Source organism: Coenobita brevimanus, chromosome 101 (assembly GCF_032717465.1).
Source record: "Coenobita brevimanus isolate Jiangsu-jjx chromosome 101, ASM3271746v2, whole genome shotgun sequence".
NCBI classification, from domain to species: domain Eukaryota; kingdom Metazoa; phylum Arthropoda; class Malacostraca; order Decapoda; family Coenobitidae; genus Coenobita; species Coenobita brevimanus.
In genome coordinates this window covers 48,076,830-48,099,158 of record NC_137054.1, presented here as the reverse complement: position 1 = coordinate 48,099,158, position 22,329 = coordinate 48,076,830, and the positions used below count along the sequence as shown (strand labels likewise).

At 42.0% G+C, this 22,329-nt stretch overlaps 1 protein-coding gene across 1 annotated transcript in view; it reads right to left on the bottom strand.

Moving 5' to 3' along the window:
- The window catches only part of LOC145415022 (glycerol-3-phosphate phosphatase-like), a 358,806-nt gene that overhangs the window by 36,655 nt on the left and 299,822 nt on the right, over positions 1-22,329 (bottom strand). Inside the window, exon 4 of the mRNA XM_080284438.1 lies at positions 12,072-12,288. Coding sequence (XP_080140564.1) covers positions 12,072-12,288 — 217 coding nt within the window. The remainder of the gene's footprint in view (positions 1-12,071; positions 12,289-22,329) is intronic.

Here is a 22,329-nt window from a genome sequence, read left to right as displayed (position 1 = left end):
ACTTCTTCCCTTGGGAGACTGTCACCATCCTCCTGCACATCAGCACCTTGGTCCTCCTCAACATCCTCGGCTGCAGGTGAGCATGATTCCACGGAGATCTGGCCCATTGTACTGCCACAGACGGTTCACGTGTACCACCTTTGGGCGTGACTTCCTGCCTCCTTGATTCCGATACATTAGGTCTGATAGGCAGTCCAACACAGTGTAAGGTTCATCCCATGTGCTTCGGTGACTGTCCCTTCTTTCGCTGACGATTCTATAACCAAACTTGGTCACCATCCTTGAAGCTCACCTCACTTGCCTGGCATCATACTTGCACTTCGTCACCTCTCCTGAAAACTTGAGGGCTCCTTGCACTTGATGATGTATCTCAGCCAGTCTTTCCTGAAGATGCTTTGCATAGCTGGAGGTGTCTGTAGGCAGCTCTTCACCAGGTGGTCTTCCCATTCACAAGTCAATGGGTAAATGTACCTCATGGCCCAACATCAGTTTTGCAGGGATGTAACCAGTAGAGTCATGGGATGCAGACCAATATGCCATCAGCAACACAGGTAATTTCCGGTCCCATTCCATTTGTCCATCTGCGGAGTACTTGGTCAGTTCTTGTCCTAGGGTCCAGTTTAATTTCTCCACCATCGAAATACAGCAGACTCGAAGTTTCTACCCTGGTCTCTTGTGGCAACCCAAATCAACAGAAGAACTGGTCAACCAACACCTGAGCAACAGTCGCAGCCTCTTGATTGGGGATAGCATAGGTTTCTGGCCACTTTGTGAAGTAGTCCGTGGCGACACATATATACCGGTTTCCTTTTTTTCAGTGAGGGGCAGAGATCCAACAATGTCCACCATGACTCTTTCCATCAGTGGACCCACTTGGTTCAGCTGGAGAGGGGTGCAACCACGTTTCTTGGGTCCTTTCTTGGCTCAACACACATCACAGGCCCGACACTATTCTTCAACATCCTGATGCATGCCAATCCAGTACAACCTCTATTGCAGCTGAATTAGTTTTCTTCACTCCCAGGTGCCCACTAGTGATCTGGTTATTGGACTCATCCAAGACCTCGGACCTCATCTTCTTCGGAACCACCAGTTGCCAATACTTGCTGAGGCCATCGGGTGTCTCTCATTGATGCTCCAGTAGTCTGTTGTTCAAACGAAGAAGGTCCCTTTGACTCCAATAGCTCTTGGTCGCAGGGCTTAACCTGGAAACTTCTTCCCAAGATGGTTGCACGGTACTCCGCTCCAGCCACTCTGACACTGATTGTAAATCTTCATCCTCCATCTGCAACCTCTCCATTACTGAGATCTGGCCCAGACTTTCCATTGCAGCACCCCTGAGGCTAGTGGCAAGCTGCACTACCCTCTCATACTTCTGCTGCTCTAGCTTGGCATCTACTTCCTCCTTAAAGTGTTACTGTTCTTCCTTCATTTCCCCCATGAAAGCATCTAGCCGTCCTTGCATCCTCAGTTGTAATTCCCTCTGTTGCTCCTCTGATGCCTCTTGAAGTTGTACGTATCATTCCTTTAGTTCTTCACGTTGTGCCTCAAGTTGTTCCTTCTGTGCCTTCAATAGTGCAGTTTGTCCCGGTAATAGTTCTTTGATTTCTTTCTGTCCTTCATTCAGTGCCTGTAACTGCTTCACAACTGTTGCCAGGAACATCCTCCTGCCGAACTCAAGACCTTGTTTGCACACCTTCTGCTTTCATGTCAAAGGTTAACTCACTACAGCACAACTTATCCACACTCCTGTCACCAGTGTTACGTCCCCATCTGACACTCCCACATGCTCCAGCAGCAGTAGTTCAGTACAGGAAGGACGTTGCCCAGTGAGTTAGTCTTCCTATGGTCAGCCTTTAGGTGTACAGTACACAAGAGCAACTGAGGTGTCATAAATAAACACTGGCTCCTTAAGTTCACTATCTTTATTTTCCAAATAATTACACTTAATGTTTCCTGACTTGACTATTCTCACAAGCACTGGAGCTATATAAACTTTACTAACTGCAGTTACACTTAATGCTTGACAACACTTCACTACTTTCACAAGTTATGATGATATACAAATTTCAATGACACTTCACTGTTTGCCAACAACACTAGTTTTCACAAGTACCGAAAATATACGAAATTCACTGACACTGCACGACACTCAGACTGAACTGAAAACCGACTGACTTCCTCTAGTCTCTTCCCGATCCTTATATAGCCATACATTAATCTAGAAACTTCCAGCACACACTCGACGGGACAACAGTTAAAACAGTTACCAACTAGGAGACATCAAAATATCCAGAGTTCACCTACACAGCACAACACTCTAAATTATTTTGCATACAAACTTAAACTAAAATACATAATTTAACAAGCAATCCCATAAATAAAACATTATTGAGAAAATGAGCAAAAAAATTAATGTAAAACTTACAAAGTAACTATGCACACAATAGCAGGCTAACTGGCAACTCTGACTAGTAACGGTAACATACCAGAAACACAGATAAGTCCAGCCTACTTAACTAGCAAATCCTGCTTCTCAGTAATATTGTACGGACCTCTGGCAGCAAGAATAAAAATTTATCACCCAGGGGCCGGCCACTGGATGCACTAACGCAGTTGCGGTCCCGTACCTTGCTACAGGAGGGGGGGAAAGGAGTGGTGTCGGATGTTTGTATGTACTAAACACTTTCAGAAATCTTGCGTGAACCAGAGTTATGACTGCTGCAAAGGGTGGGGACTACCAAAGTCTATATAATAACACATCGGGCTATGTGCACTGGAGGGGTAGGGGGGGGGGGAGATGCAGTTGTGACGTCACTTGGCATTAGCGCTAACACAGAATATGGATCCAACAATATTTGATCAGGAACTATAATAAACCATCATGTCATCATATAATTTATTATTTTTTATTTACCTTTTTTTTATCACACTATTTCTAGCAATTTTATGGACAGATATTATGCTGGTGATAAGAAGTTGATGTTCATGAGATGATGAGGAGTTGGCATTTTATGAAGGGTTGATGAAGAATTGGTTTAGAGAAGGTAACGGGCTGATAAAAGGTTTCCTCCAAATTATGACACGGGTTATATTATTCAGTAAATATAAGGAAAGGTAGGAATTAAAGAAAATGTGTTTACATCCACTCGTTTATTGCAGAACTGGATATTATCAACTGCATCATTAGGTATACTGTATATATATATATATATATATATATATATATATATATATATATATATATCACCAGTCGAACAGGGCGGTACTCCCAAGGTGGATGGAAAGCTGATGACAGAGGGAGCTGGAGCTCCCAATTCATCAGCCCCTGGGTCTAGTTTCTGACCGCCCCCCTTTGATGAACTTTTTCAGCGTTTCTGTGACACAGAGAGTAGGCAACATACTCTCCAACGGAAGTTCCTCTAACTGTCAACACTAAACTACATGTACAGTATATGCTACACTTCCTATTCAAAATTTAAGAAAGAATGGCATCTGAACACCAGAATTCGGAGTCCTTAGAGGGGGGTGGGGGGTGGGAGGGACCATAAATATCCCCACCATCCGCCCTTCTCCCAGTGAAGACCATGTGAGATGCCTGTAAGCACTGTCTGACTCACTCCATATTCATTTCTGCAACATTCGTGGCCTCTTCTCAAACATCTATTCTGTTGACCACCTCTCCTCCTATAAACTTCGCCCTCTCCACCTCAGTGAGACTCAACTGTCTGAGGTGAGTGACAGCAAACTCTTCTCTGTATGCTCCTACTTTTTCTATATGCACTTCAGAAGACAAAGGTGGTTGCTGTGTATATGTAGGCAACAACATTGCTAGCTCTTGTCTTCCTGAACTTCAATCTTCTGAATTCTCTACTCTATGGCTCTGGCTTCGGCTTTTCTGTCATTTCTTGACTAAATATATCTGTGTTGTTTACTTACCCCCCAGATCTATTGACAATGACAAATTCTTCGACTATCTTACTTCACAGATGGAGCACATTCTATCAATTTCACCTTTCTCTGAAATCTCCATTCTTGGCGATTTCATTGTTCACAACCACCTTCGACTTTCCTCTCTTTTCACTGATCCACCTGGTGAACAAGGCTAGCTACATATATTCTATCTTAATGGCCTAGAGTAGCTTGTACAGCTGCAATGGAGAGAGTTCCAACATACTTGACTTCCTTACATCTAATTCTTCAGCTTATGCTGTCAATCTTTTCTCTCCGTTGGGCTCTTCCTGTAGCTATTGAAAAAAGAAACTTGGTTTAATCACGCTTCTTCTAATGCTGTCCACAACAAGGAGAGGATCAACAAAAGGTACCAGAACCAACTCACCCCTGAATTTCATCTCATATATTTCTGCTTGGAAGCATGTTGTCTGTTGTGAGCTCTGCTTAACTTCTTTCGTACTAAATGCTCTGAACTCTCCAATTCACATTTTTCCCACTCCTTCTGGCACCTTGCCAAGATCCTTTCTGACTTTACATCATTATCCTTCCCTCCTCTTTTCCACTCTGATGACTCAGTAGCTATTTCTCCTACTGATAAGGCAGAACTCTTTGTGCTCACTTTTTCCACTAATTCCACCTTAGACAATTCAGGTGTTGTTCCTCCATCACTTCTTCCCGCTGACTTCCTCATGGCTGACATTAAAATTTCGTCAATTGATATATTTTCTGCCATTACTGGCCTCAGTGCTAATAGGGCATATGGGCTTGATGGAGTCCCTCCTGTTCTCCTCAAGAAAGGTGCTTCTGTGCTTACACCCTGCCTAGGTAAACACTCACATTTGCCTGTCAACATGTACCATTCCTTCTTGCTGGTAGTTTGCTCTCATTCAGCCAGTCCCAAAGAAGGGTAACCATTCACAGTCCAATTGCTTTAATATCCTGTATTTCATTTTTTTTTTTTTTTTTTTGTCTATGCTGAACATCCCCCTGTGGCGGGGGGGACACAATCTGGCCGCACTATGGGGTGGTACTACTACTCTGCGGCCAGGTTGTGTTAGGAAGAATACTGCCACCGTATTCCCTGCGTGTCGTAAAAGGCGACTAAAAGGGGCGGGGTGAGGGGACTAGGGACCCCCTCCTCTGTTTTTTAGTTCCCAAAAAGAGACAGGCCAGAGAAAGGGATGGGGGATGGAGTTATCCCCGTACCCTGAAGATTGGGTCTATGAATGTGCGTGGATGTAGTACAATTGAGGCTAAAAGGGAGGAGATTGGGAGAATGTTTGTGAGAAGAAAGTTGGATGTGTTAGCTTTGAGTGAAACGAAGATGAAAGGGAAGGGGGAATCTATGTTTGGAAGTGTGAATGGAAGATTGTCAGGTGTTGATAGAGGAAGGGCAAGAGAAGGTGTGGCCTTGTTAGTGAGTCCGGAAGTACAGCAGTGTGTGATTGAATGGAAGGAGGTGTCATCGAGACTGATGTGGGTGAAAGCGAAATTTGAACGTGAGTTGTGGGTGTTTGTGAGTGCATATGGGCCTGGTAGTGAAAGGGATGAACAAGAGAGGGAGTCTTTCTGGAATGATGTTGATGAGTGTCTGCAGAGTTTTGGAGCGAATGTGAATGTGGTAATGATGGGAGATCTGAATGCTAGAGTGGGAAATGTAGCAGTTGAAGGCGTAGTTGGTATGCATGGTGTGCCTGGAAGAAATGAAGATGGGGAACGAATGATAGCGATGTGTGTTGAGCGAGATGGTGATTGGGAATACGCTGTTTGAGAAGAAAGATATTTATAAGTATACATGGGTGAGACAGGAGGGTGGAAGGGTTGTTGTATAAAGGCAAGGGTGATAAGTATGAATGTACTAGCTTTAGGGGTATAAGTCTGTTGAGTGTTGTAGGTAAAGTGTATGGTAGAGTGTTAATTATGAGAGTTAGAGAGGGTACAGAGGGAGTGATTAGTGATGAGCAGTGTGGCTTTAGGAGAGGGAGGGGATGAGTTGATCAGGTGTTTGCTGTGAGACAAGTGTGTGAAAAGTATTTAGCGAAAGGCAAGGATGTGTTTTGGGCATTTATGGATTTAGAGAAAGCGTATGATAGAACTGATAGGGAGGCTTTGTGGACTGTTTTAAGATTGTATGGACTTGATGGTAGGTTACTAAAAGGGGTGAAAAGTTTTTATGTAAATAATAGAGCGTGTGTAAGAGTGGGAAATGCTGTGAGTGATTGGTTTCCCGTGAGAGTGGGGCTGCGACAGGGATGTGTGATGTCGCCTTGGTTGTTTAATATTTACATGGATGGTGTTGTAAGGGAGGTGAATGCAAGAGTTTTAGGTGGTCTGAGTCTGGTAAATGTTGATGGAGGAGAGTGGAATCTGAAGCAGCTGCTGTTTGCAGATGATACTGCACTGGTGACTGATTCAGAGGAGAGATTGAGACAGTTGGTAGAGGAGTTTGGAAGGGTGTGTGAAAGAAGGAAATTGAAAGTAAATGAGAATAAGAGTAATGTGATGAAGTGTACGAGGTTGATAGATGGTAGGGGGATGAATATAGTTTTGGATGGTGAGTTGCTTGAGGAGGTAGATTGTTTTAAATATCTAGGGTCACATGTTGCTGTGGATGGAAGAATAGATGCAGAAGTGAAGTTTAGAATAAATGAAGAAGGAAAGGTGCTGGGAGGAATGAAAAAAGTGTTTAAATGTCGTTCGCTTAGAATGGATGTAAAGAGAAGGCTGTATGAGGGTGTTGTGGTACCGACTGCATTATATGGGGCTGAAACATGGAATATGGGTGTAGCAGAGAGGAAAAGTTTGAATGTAATGGAGATGAGATGTCTGAGGAGTATGTGTGGAGTGACGCGTATGGATCGAGTGCGAAATGATGAAGTGCGAAGGAGAACTGGAGTTGTTCGGGAGATGGCTGGTAGAGTTGAGCAGAGGGTGTTGCAATGGTTTGGGCATATGGAGAGAATGGATAATGAGCGATTGGTGAAAAAGATAACTAGATCTGATGTGAGAGGTGTAAGACTGAGAGGAAGACCACGAATAGGATGGATGGACAGTGTGAAGAGAGCGCTGGATGCGAGAGGGATGTCTGTTGAGCAAGGAAGAGTGGCTGTGCGTGACAGAAATAAATGGAGAGAAATTGTGAATGAATAAATGATGACGCAGCCCTGAGGGGATATTCTCCCGCATTTGGTCTGATCAGCTAGTCAGGTCAGGTGCGGGTAAGGGGATGGGTCTGTTATGATGTGGCAGGGGTAAACCAGTTCTGCCGTCGGGCCCTGCTGTGGATGTCACTGATTGCATTACGCAGTTGACCCTTGTGCGGTGTGATGCGGTGAGGATCTGTCCGTTCTCCCCTCTGGGGCTAAGATGCGAATGAATGTGTTTGAATGGATGAGTAAATGGAGAGTGAGTCGTCCTGTCTCGGCTACCTCCCTTTCCTTGGGGGAAGCAGCCTAGGTATATAGATAGATAGATAGATATTCTGAACAAAAAAAATAAATCAATAAAACACTAATCCTATCAAACCTTTTTTCCAATCGTCATTATGGGTTCTGCCAGGGATGCTCCACAAGTGATCTCGCCTACATTTCAAACTCCCGGTCATCGTCCTTTTGGGACCGGCGAAAGCTTAGCTATTGCACTTGACATCTCAAAGGCTTTCAGTCGGGTCTCGCATAAATCTCTAATTTCCAAACTGCCCTCCTACGGTTTTTGTCTTTCTGTCTGTGCCTTCATCTCTTGATTCCTCTCTGGTCATTCTATAGCTGCTCTTGTAGACGGTCACCGTTCTTCTCTTAATGCCATCAATAGTGTTGTTCCTCAGGGCTCAGTCCTATCACAAACTCTCTTTCTTCTGTTCATCAATGACCTTCTAAGCTGTACATCTAACTCAGCCCACTTGTACACTGATGACTCCACTTTTAACCTTTCCATTCGCTTCTTGCAGCGTCCATCTCGGCAATTACTTCTACACACAGGGAATGAGGCTGTGCTAGACCTAACGTCTGCCTTGGTTCATATCTCTGATTGGGGTAAAAGTAATCTTGTGTTTAATGCATCAAAAACTCAGTTCTTAAATTTTTCAACCCGTCAAAATCTTCTGCAGGAGTATCCACTACTTTTTGACAATATCCAACTCAATCCTTCATCATCTTTGAACATACTTAACATATTATCATCTCGGGATTTATCTTGGAAAGATCATATTACCTCTCTTGTAAAATCTGCTTCCAAGAAATTAGGTGGAATAATCAGACTCTGTGACTTCCTTACCCCTGCACAACTGTCGACATTATACATTTTTTTTTTCACCCCTGCGTTGAGTACAATTCTCATTCGTGGGGAGGATTCCCACATACAATTCTTGTTAACAAGGTGAGTGGAGGACTTTTGGTCTCATCAACACTCTTCCTCTTACTGGCTTCCTTCAGCCTCTGTCTCTGCGCCACACTGTTGCATCTTTATTTCTTTTCTATCGTCACTTCATTGGTCACTACCCCTCTGAACTGTCTGCTTGCATCCCTCCACCGCTATGGTGGGCGCATAGCACCCGTCTACCAACAAACTCTCATTCCTCTTCTGTCCAAGTCTCTGATTCAAGAGTTAGCCTTTACTTCCAACCCTTCATGTATGCAACAGGTCAGCTCTGGAATTATCTCCCTGTGTCTGTATTTTCTACTTCCTATGGCCTCCAGTCCTTGAAACGTAGTGTGCCCAAGCATCTCAAAATGAACGGATTTTGAATTTGGCTCTCTCTCTCTTTTTTTTTTTTTTTTTTTTTTTTTTGAGGGAGCAACCTTGCGGGCTTCTGGCCTTTGGTTCTGTCTTTCCTGCATAAAAAGAAATGTAGCCTTTGTGAAGGGGTTGTCAGTTTTATGATCTCCAAAATAATGTTACTGGAGATGATGATGGAAACACTTTAATTTCCTTCCTTTTCGTGTTTGTCTCTTCCCGTCCTTCTGTCTGTCTGTCTGTGCATATACATGCATATATATATATATATATATATATATATATATATATATATATATATATATATATATATATATATAAAATCAGTGTCTAAGGATAATTTTTTATCATGCCTTGTAACTGCTGAACGTTTACTGTAGTGTTCACATAAAAAAGAGACAAGCTATATTAAAGATTTGCTTTCATATGAGGGAACCGAGGAACTCAGGAACTCTCACAATTTCATTTTTGTGGCTAAATTGAATTCGCTAAGCTCTTGATTACAGGTTGTAATAAGTCTTCTTGATGACTAGTCTAATCAGCTTTATACTCTATATAGGCTACACCTGGGCAGTAACCGTGTTGAAAAGGGTTAGAGATCTTTGTTAGATTTACCGTGATGTTATGATCCTGCATAATCTTGAAGTGAGGCTGATGACAACACTGAATATCCCAGTAACACTAAAGAAAAAACATCCATATTCATACATGACTCAACATAACCACATAAAACCAACACTTATTTGTATGTGGTATTCGAGCGAGTATACTTTGCATTATCACTTCGATATATAAGTCAGTGCGCTGTCGGCCTTTTCGCTTTGATCCAAGAGTACGGTTGAGTATGTTTGAGAGAAGTTCAGTTAACTCGTACTCATGGAAAATCAAAAAGCCTGTATCCATAATTCATTACCATGGATTATTCCTCATGTATGGCACTTATACTCAGAATGTCATGGGTTCCTACCAGCAAGGATTAAGGTGACAGAAACATAACCTTATATAATATCCCAAACCAATTGTCACTTTTCATATAAAATCATAATTACAATCCATTACTAATTCTTTAGTAATACAAGTTTAATGAAAGTATAATTCATTGCAGTTATTTAAATTTAATGTGAGCTTTCTGAGCTGTCGTTTTCGCTCTTCCTTTTCGTTTTTGAAGCCTCTAACATGCTTGCATGCGTCGGTCTTGGTCGCCTAATGGCGGCTCTCCATGCTGCTCGATCTCTGGCAGCTTACCTATTTAATCCCTTAACCCTTAGGTCACACTCAGTGACCTCGTCCCAGATCTTTTTCGGTCTACCTCTCACTACCGCACCCCCAACATTAACACTTCTCACTTTCTGCACCCAGTTATCATTCCCTATCCCCTCCATATGCCCAGACCATCTCAATCTACTCTCCTCATCACAACACCAATACACTCCAGTCCCATCCTACCTCTCAACTCATCCATTGTAAACCTAGCCCCCCCCCCCCCGGGGCCTTGCACTCAAGGACTCACTGCACATCCACCTAATCATTGGCATTTATGTACATTTGAGCCTGTGAATATCCTCTTCCTTTACTGCCCAGGTCTCATTACCATATAGCATTACACTCCCAACACATGCCGCTTACAAAGATCCCTTAGCACGGAGGGAGAGCCCTCTCAGTGTCAGGAGAGGCAGCAGCTCCCTGAACTTCGTCCAACCACTCCTCAGTCTAGCCCCACCTCCAGCACATAACATGTCTCCCAAATAACAATTCACTTCCACACACTCAAGAGACTCACAAGCAAATTCAATCCTTTCAAGCCTGGCAATATCCACCTGCTTTCCCCAACATACTGCACACATGAAATCAGCGTTATCTCACAGTCTGCCTCTAATACCACTACATCTCTTACGTATCCACATATCACAAACACTGCACAAGATGGAATTAATTCCCATGACCTTGTGACAAATTGCACATGGCCACTCGCCCTCTTCTTTGATAGTATCGCCCCAATCCCTAGATACCATCACTTTGTTTTATCTACATTTATTCGTAAGCCCTTGTGCCCCATACCATCTCTCCCTTTCCTAAATTTTTCCTACGCCTCCCTTTCATTCTCTGGAGCGAACACCAAATCATCAGCATACATCTTCCACGGGAGTCCATTTCTAAAGTCACGTGAGAGGGCTTCAAGTACCACGATAAACTACAAGGGGCTCAAGACTGACCCACTATGCACATCAACATTCACGGACAACCCATCACTCAAATCTCCATTCACCCTTACCTGGGTGTGAGCACCCACATATATGGCCATAACGACCCTAACCAGCCATTCCTCGATCCCAAGCTTTCTCATTGACCACTTCACCACCTCTCTGGGGACTCCGTCAAAGGCCTTCTCCAAGTCAACAGAAACAAAATATAGTTCCCTTTTCTTTCCTATATATTTTTCCTGAAGCTGTCGAACAATGAATATGGCATCAGTGGTCCCTTTGCCTGGCAAAAACCCAAACTGCATCTCATCAATATTCACACTTTCTCTAATCATACCTTCTAGAACTCTTTCCATTACCTTCATTATCTGGTCTAAAAGCTTTGTGACTATAATTTCCTCTTTCCAGGGCGTCACCCTTCCCTTTGTACAACATTTACAATTACACTCTTCAGCCATAGGAAATAATTTGAAAAAAATGAAAGTTCTTGCCTGTGAGATGTGCTGCATCATCAATAATAAATATCGTTAGGAAATGTCATTTCAAAATTGCTCTTATACATGAGAGCAGGGCAAATGGAACACTCGCCGAGGCATGAAAGTAAGCGAAGCTACAAACCTTGGATCCTTCCGAAAGTCAGGCCATTGCTTTGGAGGGGGAAGGCAGAGGGTGATGGGGATGGGCTTGCGAGATTAACCTGCCCTCTATAGGCATACTCTTTACATTTACCCTGTCCATTTTGTAATATTTGCAACTGTACATGACGCTGTGTGCAGCTTATGGTGACAAAGAGAAAGCTGATGTAATTATCATCGGAAGGGCTGGCTGATACAGGCCTAGCAATCTGCCAAAATGTACACAATATTATGACCCCCTCCCCCACAACACACACATAATAAAGTATCGTTGTCCGAAGTTTGATCAAATCTGAGAGACATAATGCGACTGATAATCTGGAAATTAGGAATCAGAGGATTCAGGCTGATGCCATTTTGATGTCACAAGTGATATTGAAGGTTATAGTATAGTTACTGGAACAGAACACACTGTACCGAGTTTAAAAATACTTAGTGCTGTGTTTCAGAAACTTGATCGCTGTAAAAAGAAAACCTGAAATTTTAACGATTATATAGCACATGCTATTGATCTTCATGAAAACACTACTCTATAATCACTTCAGTTTACCTGGTAAGTGGTATTTAGTACCGACAACGGGGTACTTCTCGTCTGTGTTAGTTGCCAGGAAGAGACACTCAGGATTGGACAAATATCCGGCGGCGCGAACCAGCTTGTCGTAGCTGAAGTCACGGTCGAAGCCCACAGCCACGGCCCCAACCTCCGGGTCCAGACCCAGGGCGCCGCTAGCCACAGCGTTGTATATGCTACCATTAATTCGCTCAGGCTGAAACGCAACACAAAAACTGATTTATCTTACTGGGAAGCCTACCTCGCTTCAGTGTCAATTAAAAACAGGGGTTCATATAATGAAACCCTAAAGAATTCACTGTAATTCAGTCACAAAACGGTAATACTGCCGATATAAATGCAACTGGAGCTTCCAATCATCAGTTATGCAAAATCTCAATTCATGTCCACCTTTTTGTTTGACATTTCATCTATGCTTCATATACAAAGAGTAATGCAGCTCTGCTATTTCCCTCCTCTGTACACATTAAAGTAAATGTCTGTGGGCGTCCTCTTTAACGGAGATGAACAGTTCCCATAATTTTCACTAATAATCGTGGCGTGGAACACCATTTTTCCTGCTTTAAAGCCAAGTTTATTTTTTCCATCAGTGCCAAGCTGTTAGCTGTTTAGAGCAGCATCTTATTCTGTGTTTTTCTGTTTTCTCTGTAGTTATTTTTCTTAAGACATTAATGCAGTTACTATCTATTCTTGTTTCCAGAAGTTTAATCTTCTGAATTCCCTGCACTAACTTGGCTATTGTATGTATATACATATATATATATATATATATATATCTGGATGCATTCCTCCACCTCTACGACGGGCGCGTAGCACCCGTCTAGCAGCAAACTCTCATCCCTTTTCTGTCCAACTCTTTAATGCAAGAGTTAACCGTTACTCCCAGTCCTTCATTTATGCAACAGGTCAACTCTGGAACTGTCTCCATCTGTCTGTATTTCCTGCTGCCTAGGATCTCCAGTCTTTCAAACTCAGTGTGTGTGTGTGTTTTATCAACGAAGTAAATATAGGATGTGATCATAGAATGGTGGTTCCACAGCCAGACTGAATTTCAGATGTGAAGGAAAGATGATTAAAGATAAAATGATATGCCCAGTAAAAGTAAACGAAAACAAAGCAGACTTTCAGTTGGAAATAAGGACCAGATTCCAGGCTCTAAGTAATGCTGCATGTGACACTGATGAGCTGAATGACAGACTAACAAAAGTGCTAAAAGAATTAGCGAAGGCAGTAGGTACACCTAATACAACCAAAGCCAAGAAGTATTCAGAAACGACACTCGATTATATTATGAAAAAAAGAAAATGGAATGAAAGTAAAAATAAAGAAAGTTGAAACAGAACAAGCGGAATTAAGTAAGCTTATCAACAAGAGACGAAGGGAAGAAAAAAAGAAAGAGAAACATGGATCAGATCAAAGAAACCATCAAAAAAGGAAAAAGTCTGAAACAGGTCCGAGGTAAGATGGGCCTAGGAAAGAAGCAAATTACATCACTTAAAGACAAAAACGGTGAAGTCATTACATGCAGAGATTAGATAGTGAAGAGAGTCGAAGAATTTTACAAAGAACTGTATACATCAAAGACAGTAGTACCAGTAGCTAACTTTGAAGAAGACACAAGTGAAATGCCTGAGGTGAGACCAGACGAAGTAAATATTTCTCTTAAAAATATGAAAAGAGGGAAGGCTCCGGGAGAAGATGAAATGTAGCAGATTAACCCTTGCATGCAGGAGTAGAAGTACAAGACAGGCTTGCTCACTTATTTACTCAATGTATAAAAAAGAAGAACATTCCTAAAACATGGTGTAATGCATTAGTTATTTTACTTTTCAAAAAAGGTGACTCGAAAGATCTTAGTAACTAACGACTCATTAGCTTATTATCGGTCATTTACAAACTTTTCACTAAAGTCCTTACGAAGAGAATAACAACAAATTTGGAGGAAAACCAACCTCGTGAACAGGCAGGATTCCGAAGCGGGTACTCGACTACTGATCATCTACTCACAATGATTCAGCTAATTGAGAAAACTACAGAATATAATAAACCACTGTGCTTAGGTTTTGTTGATTACGAAAAGGCTTTCGACTCAGTGGAGCACATAGCAATTATAAGCTCACTGCGAGAAATAGAAGTGAATTAGAGCATTGTAAAACTGCTCGAAAACATATAAAGAGGGGACTGCTACAGTTAAGTTACATAAGGACTCGGAAAAAATTAAGATTGAGAAGGGCGTGCGTAGATACAATTTCACCAAAATTATTTACAGGATGCCTAGAAAGTATTTTCAGAAAGCTAGACTGGGAAATCAAAGGTGTGAACATCTATCTATCTAAATACCTAGGCTGCTTCCCCCAAGGAAAGGGAGGTAGCCGAGACAGGACGACACACTCCCCATTTACTCATCCATTCAAACACATTCATTCGCATCTGAGCCCCAAAGGGGAGAACGGACAGATCCTCACCGCACCACACCGCACAAGGGTTAACTGCGCAATGCAATCAGTGACATCCTCAGCAGGGCCCGATAGCAGAGCCGGTTTACCCCTGCCACATCATAACAGACCCATCCCCTTAACCGCACCTGACCTGACTAGCTGATCAGACCAAATGCTGGAGAATATCCCCTCAGGGCTGCGTCATCACTTATTCATTCACAATTTCTCTCCATTTATTTCTGTCATGCACAGCCACCCTTCCTTGCTCAACAGACATCCCTCTCGCATCCAGCACTCTCTTCACACTGTCTATCCGTTCTATTCGTGGTCTTCCTCTCAGCCTTACACCTCTCACATCAGATCTAGTTGTCTTTTTCACCAATCGCTCATATTATCCATTCTCTCCATATGCCCAAACCATCGCAACACCCTCTGCTCAACTCTACCAGCCATCTCCCGAACAACTCCAGTTCTCCTTCGCACTTCATCATTTCGCACTCGATCCATACGCGTCACTCCACACATACTCCTCAGACACCTCATCTCCATTACATTCAAACTTTTCCTCTCTGAGTGAACATAGATGAAAAAAAGTTATACTATTTAAGATTTGCAGATAACATTGTCCTAATCTCAGAAACAGCAGAGACATTGCAAGAAGTGTTATATGACCTGAACTGAGAGGGTTTCAAAGTAGGGCTAAAAATGAGTCAGAGTAAAACTTACGTAATGTTTAATCCACAAACACCAAAGAGCGTCATCAGAATTAGTCAAGGAATTCTTGAAGAAGTCGAAGAGTACAACTGCTTGGGACATATACTGTATATACTAAAATTAAGGAAAGATCATGGTAGCGAAATAAAAAGACGCATTACAATTGGACGGAAAACTTTCAGTAAACATAGAGACATGAAAAGTAGCTTGCCAGTTTGTATGAAACGAGAAATATATAACGAATGTATAATTCCAGCTATGACGTATGGTTGTGAGACCTGGAAACTGACAAAATCGATGGAAAATAAATTAATCCACTCTTTGATAGCAATGGAAAGGTCAATGTTGGGAAAATCTTTAAGAGATACGAAAATGTCAACTTGGGTGAGAGAGAAGACTAAAGTCAAAGATGTTACAGAAGTTATAAAAGAACAGTACCAGGAGACGTGACACTCACACAAGTGAAGAGTGCTGTGAAGCGACTGAAAAATGGAAAAGCAGCTGGGACTGATAATGTGTATGCAGAGATGCTTAGATGTAGTGGAGAGAGTGGAATGAAGTGCTTGTTGGAGATATGTAAGAAGGCATGGATGAGTGAAACTGTGCCTGCAGTGTGGAAAAAGGCTGTGATTGTTTTAGGAGTGGTAGAGGATGTGTGGATCAAATATTTGCAGTGAGACAGATGGCAGAGAAAGCTTGTGAGAAGGACCATAAGGTGTTTATGGCATTCATGAATCTGAAAAAAGCATACGACAAAGTGGACAGAGAAGGATTGTGGAAAGTTTGCACATGTACGGTGTAGCTGGTAAGCTGCTATGTGACGTCAAGAGTTTTTATGATGGTAGTGAAGCATGTGTAAGGGCTAATGGGCATGTACTATCCATTTCAGACCCTATGAGGCATCGTTTTTCACAAATATGTTCTAAACAAGCAGTTGGATCAATATGACATTTTGGCACAGCTTGTTTGACACCGCTCCCTCCTTTTTGTCACTACAGTGCATTGCCAAGTGTGTTTCATTAAGGAGTTTACTCTTGGCGTTGAAGGCGAAGCTGGCAAGAGCCGAGTAGACATTCGGACAGGGGAAGATGGGAATGGAGGGAAAGTTGGTGGAGTGATAAACGTCACAACTACGTTACGTAAAACCTTCCCCTGTCCGAATGTCCACTTGGCTCTTGCCAGCTTCGCCTTCCAAGCCAAGAGTAAACTCCTTAATGAAACATACTTGGCAATGCACTGTAGTTCTATAAATTAGGGAACGGTGTCAAACAAGCTGTGCCAAAATGTCATATTGATCCAGCTGTTTGTTTAGAACATATTTGCGAAAAAACGATGCCTCATGGGGTCTGAAATGGATAGTAAGTGAATGGATCACGATCGGTGTGGGCGTGCGACAAGGTTGTGTGATGTCCCCATGGTTGTTCTATCTATCTATCTATCTATCATATATATATACATATATATATATATATATATATATATATATATATATATATATATATATATATATATATATATATATATATATATATATATATATATATGGATGAGACGATGAGCGATGTAAAAACACGAGTAATGGAGAGAGGGATGGCATTGGCAATGAATGGTGATGGATGGAATATCTCAATTTTATTGTATGCTGATGATGCAAAGCTACTTGCAAGTACTGGACAAGAACTCGGTAGGCTAGTGCAGAGTTTTGCTGAGGTCTGTGAGCGTCGTGCCTTGAGAGTAAACGTAGAAAAGAGTAAAGTGATAGTTATTGAGAGAAGTGACACCCAGTGCGATGTTGCGGTGAATGGAGAGAGACTGGACTTGGTGAGAGAGTTCAAATACCTGGGTACAGTGATAGAAAGGAGAGGAAAATGTGCCAAAGAATTTGGAAGTAGAGTGAAACAAGGAAGAAAAGTAGCTGGCGCAATGAAAGCCTTGATAAGAAACAGGGGGTTATGTGTTGCAGCTGCACGAGGCTTACATGAAGGAGTGTTAGTGGCAACTTTAACATAGGGATGTGAGTCTATAGTTTGGTTTGAAAATGAAAAGTCAAGAGTAAAAGCAGTGGAGATGGGACTGCTGAGGAATATATGTGCGGTACAGAGGGTGGATAGGATACGAAATAATGTGATTCTTGAAAGATGTGGAGTAAGGAAGTCTGTGGACACCAGAATCGAAGAGAGTGTATTGAGATGATATGGTCATATGGAGAGAATGGATAACAATAGAGTGGTGAAAAAAGTATATCTAAACGAATTTGAAGGAGGGGGGAGGGGAGGTAGGCCAAGGAGAAGGTGGAGAGATATGGTAGATGAGAGTGTGAGGAAGAGAGGTTTGGAAGTCGGTCAGGCTTGGAAACTGACAGGAGATCGAGATGGATGGATGAATGTTGTGAGGAGAAGTGCATTATCAGGGATTTGCCACCCCTTTTCAACGTGGTAGAGTTCGGATTGACTCTATCGGATACGTTTATGTGAAGCTACAGAACGTAGTGAATGTTTTTTTGCGTATCCAGTAGAGCCAGGATTTCGGAGGCTTGAATGATGAGTGAATGGAACGTGGCCCATTGGATTGGGCAAATTTCGGCTGTCTGGACATTGCAACTCCTCACTCTGCACTAGGGTGGGAAAGGAGGTCCGGATGATGATGATGATAATAAAAGAACAGACATGGAGGTGGGCAAGCCATGTACCAAGAATATAGGATAACCGATGGAGAAAGAGGCTGATTGACTGGACACCAAGAGATTGTAAGTGTAGTAGAAAAAGGCCAGACATGAGATGGTGAGATGAGATAGAGAAATTTACAGGGAAAACGTTGCCAAGATTGGCTCAGTCAAGGAATTCGTGGAGAGGGTTGGGGGAGGATTTTGTTCAGCAGTGGACTTGTAATGGCTGATGAAGATTATATATATATATATATATATATATATATATATATATATATATATATATATATATATATATATATATATATATATATATATATATATATATATATATATATATATATATATATATATATATATATCTATCTATTGCCAGACGCCTCAATCCCGTTTGGGGTGGCCACAAACAAATCGCCTCCAAGTCGCCCTGTCCCCCGCCAGTTCACTCCCCTGCTCCCAACTCACACCCCCTCTCTCATATACCTCTCCACCCCATCTCTCCATCTCATCCTCGGCCTCCCCCTCCCTCTTTCCCCCTCCACCTCACTCACATACACTCTCTTCGTCAGTCTTTCACCCTCCATCCTCTCCACATGGCCAAACCACCTCAGTGTGTTCCTCATAACGCTTCCTATCACATCCACATCAACACCACAACGCTCCTTTATATCCTCATTCGTCAGCCTGTCTCTCCATGTGACTCCACAGGCTCCTCTTAAATAACTCATTTCCACGGCCCTCACTCTTGACTTGTGTCCTTCCAACAACGTCCAAGCTTCACTTCCGTACGTTAGAGTTGGTATCACAATACTGTCATGTAGTAACTTTTTCACTTCCATGCTCACTTCCCTGTTTCTTATCACTGCTTTCAAAGAACCAGCAACCTTTCTTCCCTGCTGTACCCTTTCAAGCACTTCACCCTCCAAACCTCCATCTTTACTCATCACACTATCCAAGTACTTAAACGTACTCACATTTTCCAATTCCTCACCATCCAACCTCGCTGTACATTCACTGACTTCACCTCTCTCAAAGACCATCACTTTACTCTTCCCTACATTCACCTTTAGATTCCGTTTCTTACACACTCTCTCAAACTCATCCACCAAGCCATGCAGCTCCCCTTCGTCTTCACTCAACAACACGGTATCATCTGCAAACAACAGTACAGGGAGTTTCCAAACACTAACCTCTCTCACCAGGGCCACTCCAACATCCACTACCCTACCTTGTACCTCTTTTATTACCCCATCCATGTACAGATTGAACAACCATGGAGACATGACACATCCCTGTTTCAACCCAACTTTCAAAGAGAAAAATTCACTTAGTTCACCATCCACACGCACTGCAGCCTTCACACCATCGTACATACTCTTCACAGCATTCAACAACTTCCCATCTACTCCATATATTCTTAACACTTTCCACAATCCTAGTCTATCCACCCTGTCATATGCTTTCTCCAAATCCATATATATATATATATATATATATATATATATATATATATATATATATATATATATGTGTGTGTGTGTGTGTGTGTGTGTGTGTGTGTGTGTGCAATGGCTGATGACTATTCAAGATCCATTCATTTCAAGATGCCTGGACACACTGCGTTTGAAAGACTGGAGATCATAGGAAATAGTAAATACAGACAAAGGGAGATAGTTCCAGAGTTGACCTGTTGCATAAATGAAAGACTGGGAGTAACGGTTAACTCTTGCATTAGAGAGTTGGACAGAAAAGGAATGAGAGTTTATTGCTAGACGGGTGCTTCGCGCCTGTCGTAGAGGTGGAGGAATGCATCCAGACAGTTCAGAGGAACAATGACCATTGAAGTAGCGATAGAAGAGAGATAATGATGTAACAGTGCGGCGAAGAGACAGAGGTTGAAGGGAGCCAGTAAGAGGAGGAGATTTAATGAGACGAAAAGCCTTTGATTCCACCCTATTGAGAAAAGCTGTATGAGGGAAGCCTCCACACACATTAGAGTTGTATTCTATACACGGGCGAATTAAACCCGTGTATAAGGTCAACAACTGTGCAGGGGTAAAGAAGGTATGGAGTCGGCTTAGCACACCTAATCTCTTGGAAGCAGATTTTACAAGAGGTATATTATGATCTTTCCAAGATAAGTCCCGAGTGAATGAACCCAAAGCATGTTCAAGGATGATGCAGGATTAAACATTAGTGGGTACTCTGTGGAAGATTTTGTCGGGTTGATAGGTGTAAGAACTGAGTCTTTGATGCATTAAAAATAACAAGATTATTTTTACCCCTGTCAGGGATACGAGCCAAATCAGACATTAGGTGTGCTTACTTGTTGAAGTAATTGCTGAGTTGTACGTTGCGGGAACCGAATGGAAAGGTGAAGGGTGGAAACATCAGCGTACGAGTGGATATGGTTAGATGTACAGCTTAGAAGGTCATTGATGAATAATAGGAAGAGAGTTGGTGTGAGGACAGAGCCCTGAGGAACACCACTGTTAATACATCTAGGAGAAGAACAATGGCCGTCTACAACAGTGGCTATAGATGAACCAGAAAGGAAGCTAGAGATGAAGGCACAGATAGAAGGATAGAAACCGTAAGAGAGCAGTTTAGAAATTATAGATTTATGCCAGACTCGATCGAAAGCCATTGAGATGTCAAGTGCAATGGCAAAGCTTTCTCTTTATATATATATATATATAGATAGATAGATAGATAGATAGATATAGATAGATAGATAGATATAGATATAGATATATAGATAGATAGATAGATATCACCTCTCATCTCATCAGCAGTTTGTGTGTCCACTGCAGGACCGGCCTATCCCGACCGAAGTGGGGACGATACAGCCAATGTATCTCTACCAAGTGGCTTAGGCTGTCTAGTAGAGATTGCATGTTGAGTGAGAAGTGCTTGTATTGTTGGAGTGGCTTTGGATGTGTGTGCAGTCTGTGAACCAAGTGTAAGCGGCCCGGGCAAGCCGGCTGGGTGCAAGCATACTTTGTAATATGTGACACTTGATCAACTACAGCACCCCTTGTGTCCGCCAATGCAGTAAGTGGCCTGAAGAACGCTCCCAAAGTTTATTACCCTGGCGGGGCGCGAACCCTCGTTCTTCAGTGTACGAAAACGCACACTTTGCCACTGCATAGAGAGAGAGAGAGAGAGAGAGAGAGAGAGCTACGATCAACTGTATTACTAGACTTTATTACTTTTGTTTCAAAGTTGCATTAAGATGTTTATAATTTGAAGCCATGATAGTCTAACATCAGGTTTTACACTGGAAATAATTTCACAAGGAAGCAATTTTCAGCAGTCAGGGACTATTCCCTAGATTTAGATCACCGTTTTTGGTGAGGATGCTTTTAACCCTCTAGGCTTGCCAACTATGTGAACTTCCAATCCGGGAGATCGTACACAAACACCACAAAATAGGGATGTCTCCTACGCCCAGCTGCAATTTTTCTTGTTTCTTGTTAGTGTACTGTGACTGGAATAACGTGATCACTAGCTGATCACTTCAGGCTGGTTTATATACTTTATATACTAAGGTAAACAAACTTTTTACTATAAAAGTTAAACGGGAATAAATAAACTACTTCCTGAAATAAAGAAGCTTTTATTTGAAGGTGTAAGAGTTGGCGGAAACAAACTATAGAAAATCAGTGTCAAAGGACAACTTTCTTAACACTATAAATACCGTGTCTACATTTTTCAATGGAGAAAGTATATAAGATGGGTTTCATCATTCATGTTACCTAAAAAAAAAAAAAAAAAAAAGTAGAGGATTGCATCAGCACACCTCCGACTGCCTGACGACGGGACTGGACTAGGGTCCACCAGCTGATCCGTCTTTACCATCTGTCCCGTGCAGAACGTGTACAATTACCTCGTTCATTGCTGTCTGGTCTGTCACGTTTCGTGTTACATTACGTTTAGAAAATAATTACATATTAAATTAATGTGCTACACTGCTACTGCATTTACTGAAAACAGAATATATTTTTCTAAGATTCCGGGAGATTAGGAATCCGTTTCGGGAAATTATACAGGAATCCGGGAGAATCCCGGCGAATCCAGGAGCGTTGGCAAGCCTACTGGTCAAGTTTTTTTTAACACAACACAAGCTTTCACTGAGAAATTCTTCATTACCAAGCTAAAACCTGACCTTAATACGTATGTTAGGTAATTCTAACGTTCAAGTTTCCTAGTCGGTGCTTTAAAGAACATTAATTTATAGTTCAATACAGCGTTGTTTACATTCTATATATATCTGTATTCAGGGCTGTGCGCAGTTTTCAACCCGAGAAGGGGGGTTGAAAAAAAAAAAAACTTTTAATACCATAGTTTATTCACAAAGAGATAAAGGAAACACGAAACAGTAGTTTTGTTGACTGCGTTGTTATTGTTCAAATTTTCA